Below are 10,229 nucleotides of genomic sequence, written 5' to 3' on the forward strand. Positions count from 1 at the left end.
GAGACAATTGTACATTAATTCGGAAGCTACTGGAAGGGCAAATTATCTTCAGTGGTTTGTAGATTTGGTTTGCCCATCGTACTGGTAGACTTTAGAATGCTACTTTCTACAATTCATTCAGGTGAGGATACATGACTTCATTAATATTAATTGATCTTTATTAATTTACCATGGAAATTCTGTTAACAGTTATCTATTGTCAACAGTATGAATTGAGGTTATTCTGCATCTGTACCTCTTAACCATCCACGTCTACTAATGGACGGCCTTACCGGTCAGAATTGTGGTACAACGAAAGTTTCGGACAATATCGATATATCGATCTCTCTCACGATAGTGCGTAAGGTGACATGAAAGAGATAGCATTAGTCCAAAACTATACGCCATCTCCCTCACTTTTCGAGCCAAGAAACTATTACAACGACATACGGCTAAGGCACGTCCATTAATATATGTCTATGATAACAACCTAACGACAGTCTAGCCACAGCATGAAGATTCTGTACAGTAGGTTCACTTTTTTGATCTGCCTAAAATACCGATACTTTTTTGCGAATTTCTCAGAATATTCAGTACGTATGAAGTCGATAATCGGTAAATTTTACCTAGACACTATTGTTTATTTCTTAACAATGACATATAGTTGTCGTTATTTAGAGTATTTTGTGTTGCTCATATTGCATTGTTTTTGTTTATCCGATTTTGGGGCGTCGATAATTTTCTCCCAGCCAGTCCTCTTTAATTAAATCTGCTCCCTTTTCTCCTACCATGATGGCTGGCGCGTTGGTATTTCCGCTTGGAATGGTAGGCATAATGGAGGCATCGATTACCCTGAGACCTCCCACTCCGTACACTCTCAATCTGGGATCAACCACTGCGGTCGAATCAGTTTCAGGACCCATTTTACACGTTCCAACTGGATGGTAAATTGTCATTGAAATTGTCCTTATGTGACATTCCCAGTATTTGTCGCTTCCAAAAGTGTGATTCCTGCAGTTTGGGAACGGAATTGTATGAATGCGGGAGCCAAATTGCTTGAAAACTCTTGACTGTGATAACTTTACTGCGAATTTTGCTCCTTCTACTAATGTTTTGATGTCGAAGGAATCCGCAAAATAGTTAGCGTCGATTATGGGGTAATGAAATGGATTTTTGGTACGTAACCTGACCGTTCCTCTTGATCTTGGACGCAAAAGCAGAGGCATAATTGTCCAGGCATCCCTATTTGCAATGGGTTTGTACACTGTGTTGTATAAGTTATCAGTAATTCCCAGTACTGTTCGCACTTTTCGTCCACCATCAGAATTTATACTTGCTGGAGCCATATGGAATTGTATATCCGGCCATGATCTGTTTCCGTAAATCGTGTTGATGAACCCCAATCCTTCCACGCCTCCCAGTGTTGTCATGGGTCCCTTTTCGTTCATTACGTACTGCATGGTCATCGGAAATGCCTCAAAACGATCTTGGACTATCGAAATGGGCTTGTCAACAAGGAACGTAAGACCACCCATGCCCACATGGTCTTGAAGATTGTCGCCCACTCTTAAATCGCTTATTACCGGAATTCCCAGTTTTGATATGTGCTCTTTGGGGCCGATTCCGGAAAGCATCAGAATTTGTGGCGAATTAATTGATCCAGCCGATAAAACAATTTCTCTCCTAGCTGTAATTACTTGACGTCTTCCATGTCTGTAAAATTCTACCCCGAATGCTCTTTTAGTATGTGGACTTATTAACAGTCGAGTCACATGCGCGTTCAAAGCGATATGAAGATTTCTTCTAAGACGAGCTGGTCGAAGAAATCCTTTTGCCGTAGAACACCGTTGTCCTCTTCTGATGGTGCCTTGGGCGATCATGAATCCTGCTTGCTCAGCTCCGTTAATATCACGAATGGGATATCCCATTTCGTTCCCTGCTTGTACAAACGCTACCACCAGTGGAGTTCTCCAGGGGGACTCTTGGACTGTTAGATAACCTCCTGTACCGTGGTATGGGGTTTTCTGGAGGTAAGGGTTTCTGTTGTCTTCCGATTTTTTAAAATAGTACAGGACATTTTCGTAATCCCAGCCAGGATTCCCTAATTTTTCCCATAAATCATAATCATTTTTATTACCTAAAAGCATTAAAATTGTATCTATACATACTTATTATTCATAGTCGCAGAGTGTAAAAATTTCTATTGCAAATTTAACTTTCCTAACTCGTATTATAACATTTTGGAATCCCCAATTCTTATTTGAGTTTCCAAATTTACAAAGTAGTTTAATTAATGCAGTTCGAACATGTCCGATTGCAAAACATTTTGAAAGACGATAGTGAAAGGCTTTCTAAAATTTCAATCGCTGTCTGAACTTTTATGTGTATTTTATTCTAATTAACGGTCCTGTTTGCCATTGTTGAGTTTATGGATGCTAATTGTTTCCGAAATATTACGCAACTAAACTGAGAACTGTAATTACAGTTACTTATAGAAAGTCGCTTAACCAAATAAATGCGTAATTATATTACGTTATTTAATTAACAATACATTCGACTATCGTAATGTTTTTTTTAGTGAACTTCAAAATCGAAGGTCAGCTCTTTTCAAATGATTTTTATTGTCCAAATAGTGACCCCATTGAAAGTGAAAGTGTCTTTTCGATTTTATTTTCTATTATGAAACGTTCGTTCCTGTGTTGGTATTACCTCTCACATAGAGCATGTAATTCAGTACGGATGATCCTCCCAGAACTTTCCCTCTGGGCCAGTTGCATCTTCCATTTTTCATACCCAAGCAAGCCCTTCCGGTAGGTTCGGTCTTGTATGCCCAGTCCAACTCTGATAACTGTAGATAGGCTGCTAAGGACGGAACATCGGTTATTTCATTCTCATCCGGACCTGCTTCAAGTAACAAAACCTTCCAATGAGGTACTTCTGATAACCTTGCGGCTACCACTGCTCCCGCTGATCCTCCACCTAGAAAATTGAAATTTCAGATTGGATATAAGATGTTTCACTAGCATGGACATTGGACTAGTGTTAGTTACAAAAATTTAATTGATGTTTGGGCTGCTGTAATTATTTGAGTAATTGAGTAGAGGTTACTCCAGTTATGGAATTACTCGAAATTTATCCAATCCATAAGGAAACAAAATGCGCTGAGGATGACTCATATAAAAACGAAGTAGGAAGGTAAATTGAGTATTTGTGTATACTATAAGTGTGGTGTTGTTTCATAATGGAAGTCAAATGTTAAGGTATCTGAACAAAGGTTTTCACGACCGGAATCCATAGTTGAATGAAGATTCGGGTTATGGGGCCGTGGTGCGGCTGACATCCTCAGTGGTAGTGCTAAGGATGTCAGCCGCAGTAGCTGATGAAACGTTTGGACAGAATAGTTCATTTAGACCACGGTCCTACAGCCCCAATCTTCATTCTACTATGTTAAGGTATCTGTTGACTTACCTATAACGATGAAGTCGTATTCCTTGTAAAGATTTTTTTGATCAATAGGATACGCTTCGGGGTCGAATTTGTTATAATTGTGATACACCAACCCTGCTAGAAGTAACGGTATGACCCAGAGGGTGTTTCCAACAATGCTGACTGTTTTCAAAGCAGTTGATACAACTAAAGTTTCCAACACCATTTTCAACACGTTTTACGAATTATTATTGAATTAATTTTGTGCTTATAGAACTGTACAATAATTATTATTATTATTAAATCAGTCGAAGTAAGAAAACTTCAAATGAGTTCGTTCGCTACTTTTGACTATTCTCACTATTGACTAGACTGGTTTTTCTTCTCCAACCGCAGCTTGGCTAATCTGGAGGTCGATTGTTCATTTCTCGTCGGAGGAATGCCTTATATTTTAATTCTTTTGATTTTTGGAAGAACATATTTTCACCAACCCGTCGGTGACTATCCCAACGGATATCTGCAAAAGTACAAATATATTAGCAGACGAAAATGGTTTAAAAACATTTAAAGAAAAAGCAACTGTTTACATTTTAATCGTCAACACTAAACAAGTGTTTGGCGGTGAGATAGATAGATGGAGGAGGAGAAGAAACAGCTAACCTATTCTGATCCTAACCTGGACGTATGCAAGATAGCATAGGTTAGATTTGGATGAGATAGGGATAAGCTGTCTTAGTTTTGTCTAATATTTGATTTTCTACCTCCATACCCTTCTCCTCCCCCGCTTCGTTCGCTCTTCCAAACACTTTTTAGAATTCTTCAAAACCATCGCTATCATTTCGACCCTTCCAACCCCCCTCCCCTATGATTAACGATCAGCCCATATACACAATTATACTTGGGACGTCCAAATTTGGCATTTCCTTCTTTCAATTTGCTAACTGGACCAGAGTGGTTGCCAACAGAACGCCTACTTTTACTCACGACAGACGTTATAGGGAATATTGTGAACATAGAAAAGAGATGTCAGGTTGGAATTGCAGCGGACACTAATAAAAGAAATGGAATAACATTGCACCAATTGGTGTGTAACAGAAGGAGATGCAGACAGGCAGAGTTTGACCATGTTGCCAGCATCGAACTTTAAAGAAAGTTCACCATTCTCAGGAATTTAGGAAATCAAAGACGCTTATTTAAAGATATAATTCCAGCTAGGCAGTTATAAAGTCGACCCTAAAGCTCTAACTCCTGTACCTACCGTTTACTATTATTCGGTTACCTCTTTTCGCTTGAAATCATAAAGTATTTCCTAACTTAAGAAATGCGTATTCAAATGGTAACAAATGACTACAGTCCCAAGTGGAGACAAAAAAGGAGATACGTCTATTCTCACAGATAAGTTATTGTGGACTTTACCAATTTTGATCGTCCCAACTATACCATACATCCCGTCAATCCTCGCTCCTGACCACCAAGAATTTCAACAGGATGTACTCTAGCAACCCCCTCTATCTGCCTTCACAATACCAAGCTCTGACGGTGGTGAGGATGAAAATATCAGCAATAGCCAAAGAAAGTTTGCCTGACTTAATGTAAAACGCTGCCCATTAAAACAGATGAGCAAATCTAAAAACCGTTTCTGTTAGAAAATTCATGAGAAAACTAACAATACAGTAAGGTAAATTTTATCAGGGTTCATTAACAGTTAGGGTTGCGTAGAGTAATTATTGTGGTTCTTTGAAGATCTAATTAAATGGTAGTGGATACGTGAAATTACTTTAGATTCTATCAAAGAGATAAATGTAAAAAAGGGATAAAAGCCTCTGTTACAGCAAAAAATGATTCACCGCCAACAAACAGTCTCCACGTGCAAGATAAGAAATGATTAGTACATTTTGTTGAGTAACTTTTTGGTTATCAGGTATTGTTTTCCAATAATCGAGGTCTAAGTCAACCGGAAAAGGGACCATATCTATCCGACCAAGGATAAAAGTTGTGGAGGTGGAAAAAAGGTTGATGGTGGCACTGTAATACATAGCAACTAACAAGGTATTTCATGTCAATACTTCAAAATGTTTCCAAAGAGATGTTTTCTAACATATTTGTAATAACACTTTCAATTCAAAAAGTTGTCATATTGAGCCCTTCATCTGTTTGAAGTCCTAAACACCTATTAAACTTTTGGATAATGCAGGAGATAAAATCAATCTGATATAATCGAAAGTTTCATGCTTTTTCTCCATGTCAATCAATATTAGCATTAGCATAATTGAGGATATGTATACGACGTTGTTGTTGACTATTTATACATAGGTAATTGGCAATCGGTTTCGTTACATCACAGCAATAATAGTAATAATAATAGCAACAAGAACAACAGCAGCACACTGTCAGTGCCAGTGCCAACGGCCTGGAACTTTACAGTATACACATATACATTGAAGGATAGTCAGTGGGTAGCGTAGCGTGCTACTTTCTTCGGATCGCAGTCAGCAGGCCAGGAAGTGGCAGCGTACGGAAGTGTTCGTGGAGGAAGTAAAACGCGCTCAACTTCTTTTATTCACATTCCGCGATCTAATGAGCAGCGGGATTGTGGTCCGATGAAAGAAGGAGATTGTAACTATACCTACATTGTTGCCTGTTTCATGTATCTTCTGGATCCGTGAATTAATGAGCTGATGAATTACTCTTATTAATGCGATGTGGAAGGCAACGGGAAATCACCACATTATGATCCCGAGAAGAACGTATCACACAATTAAGAGAAGGCGTCCTCTGGGGTAAAGCACTCCGGACGTAAACTAGTCCCTCATTCGGATGCCCGGGCGGGGACTACTTCGGGGGATGTCATCAATAAATGCAATAAGGGTAGGTGCAATATTTCACGAGTCGGAGCGTGGAATGTTCGGACAATGAGGAAAGTAGGGAAATTAGAAAATTTAAAAGTAGAGAATGATGAAGATACCGTGGATAGAGAAGGTTAGAAATGAAGAGGTATTAGAAAAAGTAGGAGAGCAGAGGACTCTATGGAAGTCAATAAGAAATAGGCGAGATAGGTTGGTAGGACACCTTATCAGGCATGAAGGTCTAGTCAGAGACATATTAGAGGCAGAAACAGGAGTTAGGAGGGGTAGAGGTAGCAAATAGTTTAGGATGTGGGATGTTCTAGTTTTAGGGAAATGGGAAGATTAGCTCAGGATAGGAAAGAGTGAAGGTGCGTGTCCAACCAATCTTAAGACTGACGACCTTATGATGATGATGTTTAGGAGAAAACAATACTCACGAAGTGAGTAATGGCGTNAGCGAATGGCAATGAGCCTTTTGGAACAGGCAATAAATGTGATAAAGTTTCTTTGGTACCTGCACAACAATAGTGTAGGAATTAAACAGAATTTGAAAAAGTTTGCTGAAGCAGATTCTTGAAATTACAAATAATAACATTGAGAAATGATTTCGGAGAATTGATAAAATAAACAAATAAACAGATATACAATTATGACTAAAATATTAACAAATATGTTATAAACATGTAAACACTGCTGTATTTTTTTTGAAAGAATTTTCTAGCCTGATCCTGTTCAATTTCTCAATGACATGTTTCTTGATTTTTCGTCTAGCCTCTAGTTTAATATTATTTAATTATCTGGAATAAAATATCCTTTAAAAAACACACCAATGAATGTGTTTACCGAATTTCGTTTTGTTTACTCTTTGCATTTGTTGGTTAGTCCTTTGTGATTATTCATAGGAGACTTGTGGTGTTGTCATCAGGCAGTAGCTACTGCATGAAACAGAACTAGTAATGAAGAGTTGGCGTAGTTTTGATTATGTTTACTTTTAGGTTACTGCTGTTGTAGGATTGTGTCGTGAAGTGTGATGTAGTGGCTAATAAGCAGGATAATCCGAAATTTTAAATATGTAATTTTCGAGAAAGGTAATCTTGTGTTTATTATGATTAAGATAAATAAATTACAAGAGAAATGCCCAACATTATTTAAAGTTGTGAATATCGGTTGGCTTACATAACCTTATTTTAAACTATCACTTATTGTTGATTACTTAGTAGTATTACTGATGATAGGGGCATACTGGCTGGTGTGGAGTCAGAATTTGATTTTTTTAATATTTATATTGCCCAACTAAACCTGGTTTTATAATTTTTTATTATCAGAATTATAACAACTGTTTCGGGTATCGAGGTATCTAGCGGCGACACACCGCTTAGTATTTCTTTTAAGAATTAATTTACTGTTTCATATTTTTAATAGCTTCAAAAGCAGAAACACTAAAAATTGTTTTATTTTTTCAGGTATGTCCATCATGTCTCAACGTTTAGTGGTAAGCGATCTTATTTGATTGAATTATTCTTTATAAATAACGATAGGGAGAGTACGGGGGAGTTATTTGTAAGGAGGCGCATAATATTAATTTATTATTTTTGCATAAAAAAGATTTAAATAAAGCGATTTGTGATGTACAAAAGAAATTTCTATTGATCTTAAAATTAGGACAGTAGCTGCTGATAATGTAATATGTGGATGTAAGTGAAACAAATGGACAACAAATATGTAAGTTAAGCAGTTACCACCTCGTTGGTTTTTATAAAATAATAGTCCCATAAAATCAAAATTAAACTGTTGTCAATGTGAATTAAAGTGAAAATTCAATTCCATTTGTGGAAAACCAATTAAATTATCCGATTGAAAAAAACTAACTTCTATTCTTTTGGTGTAAGGATGTTTGGGAAGTATGTCAAAATGCTACGAGACAAATATAAATTTGGAAAAACGTTCCTCATTCAATTCTAAAACTCCTGTAAAAATTATAAATCGATTCACTAAACCGTTAAAAGTTATTGAAATTTTAAAAAATTGTAATTTTACACGTCATTTTATGGAGATTCGCTAACCGAACAGATTAAATTTATTTTTATTGACAGAAAAAAAGCTGCCAGAAATTTCAAACTTTTATATTAAGTAACTTGAACTCTGGAGAATCACTTTAGCGTAAGCTTATTCAAATTCACTAAATGGTTATCGAGGAAAAAATGAAAAATTAGCTGAAAATCTCGTTTTTACTTGATAATATAATGATAATATTTATAATTGTCTGAAATAAATGCAATTTTAAAGTTTTAATTATTATTTAAACATATTAAAAAGTTTTACGCTCATTATTAATAGAGATTGAAACTAAATATTTTTTTGTTTCTAAGTTGAAAACAAGGCATATTCACTGCCAAAAGTCAGATAAAAATTTTCCGTATTGTTCGTTATTTCTTATTTTATTCAAAGTTTTTGGTTAAATTCCAAATTTTCTCTCAAACCGTATACTTTTTTTTTGGTATAGATAGTATTTATTTACCTCATGATATGCTGCAAAACCTAATTAATCACGAATTTCTAATTTTATGTACTCTTGTCTCCGATTGTACCTCCCAAACATCCCTAAGAATACTACTTTGGCAATTATTATTTAAAATTCATTAAATTATTATAATTGCACTTAGTCATTTTAAAATATATGTAATATAAAAATATCGCGATTAGTATTTACATTCGACTTCTACAGTTAAATAGTAATTTTTCTCTATTTCAAATGACCAGTTCGTCTACTGTTGTTATTAACTTCAGTCAGTATCGATCAAATTAGATTATGTTGAGAATGATAATACAAAACTTTGCCGTAGGTACTCCTAGTTTTATACAGGTATATGAATGTATGTCTGTTTCCCAAAAATGTTTTTTCTTTATGTTAAGCAAATAAACCTACATGATTAAATAAGAATTTCGTTTTTCAATTTTTTATTAACTTACGTGAAAATAACAATTTTGCATAACAGAGTAGTTGGTTTATACAACAAATAGTACATTGAAAGCACGTTATTGTAGACATCCTTCCTAAGAGAAAGTATGGCACTATATGGAATATGAAAAATATTACTACATCACTACAATATGTTTTAATATAGATACATATATACAACATTTATTATTTACAGATACAACATAATTAATAAACAATAAGACAAATAACATCAATTTTGGTCAACCTAAGGTCTCAGAATTTTCTAAAATTTACGTAAGTGGTTTTTGCATTGTTGCAACCTAATTGGATAATTGCATCGATTGAACAATAAATAATTAGATAGCAAAGTACATGTTAATTAGGGAATAGTTAAGTTGAAATTTTGAAGAACTCATGAAATGTGTGGATTATTTCATATTTTAATAAATATCTAATTTGTATACGGCATTACAAACTCTATATAGCGACACTTAAGAGGCTGCTCATTACATGGTGTTGTTGAGAGTTGTCGTTTAATGGAGAGAAGAAAAATCAATATTAATTTACTATTATCCATGTAGTTACTAATAAAGAATTTTCTCAATTTACTCGCCATGTTCACGGTTTGAAAGTTTGTGAGCAACTAGAATTATGATAACGTATAGACAGAGAAGAGAGACTAGTATAGAAGTCCAATTCAAATGGAGGACTAAAACGTGAGTAAGAAATTCTAAATAGAACCAGGAGATGGCGTTGCTATGAAAATGAGCGCCTCAACGCTGTATTGAGTCGGAGCAAAGAGTGAACGCAGTAATGGCAGGGGTAAATAGTAGAAGTGGTGGGATCATAGAACGCATAAGTCTTTTTACTTTGCTGTTGTAAGCCAAGTTTGTAAAGAAAAAAAAAAAAGGTTGATTTTCCGAAGCGACAACTACCGGTCGGATGACAGAAGCTTCGAGATTTACCGACATGTTATCCGAAACGAAGTCCGGATTATTAACCCAGCATTGGACTTCTATACTAGTCTCTCTTCTCTG

The 10,229-nt window shown here is 35.7% G+C and overlaps 1 protein-coding gene across 2 annotated transcripts in view; it reads right to left on the bottom strand.

Moving 5' to 3' along the window:
* Positions 1-397: 397 nt before the first annotated feature.
* LOC108737941 (glucose dehydrogenase [FAD, quinone]) overlaps positions 398-10,229 on the bottom strand; it is a 21,451-nt gene continuing 11,619 nt past the window's right edge. Inside the window, exons 2-4 of one of the 2 annotated variants that reach the window (XM_025981866.1) lie at positions 3,448-3,922; positions 2,689-2,958; positions 398-2,116 (exon numbers count right to left, since the gene is read on the bottom strand). In XM_025981866.1, coding sequence (XP_025837651.1) covers positions 693-2,116; positions 2,689-2,958; positions 3,448-3,631 — 1,878 coding nt within the window. In that variant the 5' untranslated portion in view covers positions 3,632-3,922 and the 3' untranslated portion in view covers positions 398-692. Of the gene's footprint in view, positions 2,117-2,688; positions 2,959-3,447; positions 4,154-10,229 lie in introns of those variants that run through there. The other variant, XM_018471129.2, reaches the window with a different exon arrangement.

This window comes from Agrilus planipennis, unplaced genomic scaffold (genome assembly GCF_000699045.2).
Source record: "Agrilus planipennis isolate EAB-ADULT unplaced genomic scaffold, Apla_2.0 scaffold120, whole genome shotgun sequence".
Classification (NCBI taxonomy): domain Eukaryota; kingdom Metazoa; phylum Arthropoda; class Insecta; order Coleoptera; family Buprestidae; genus Agrilus; species Agrilus planipennis.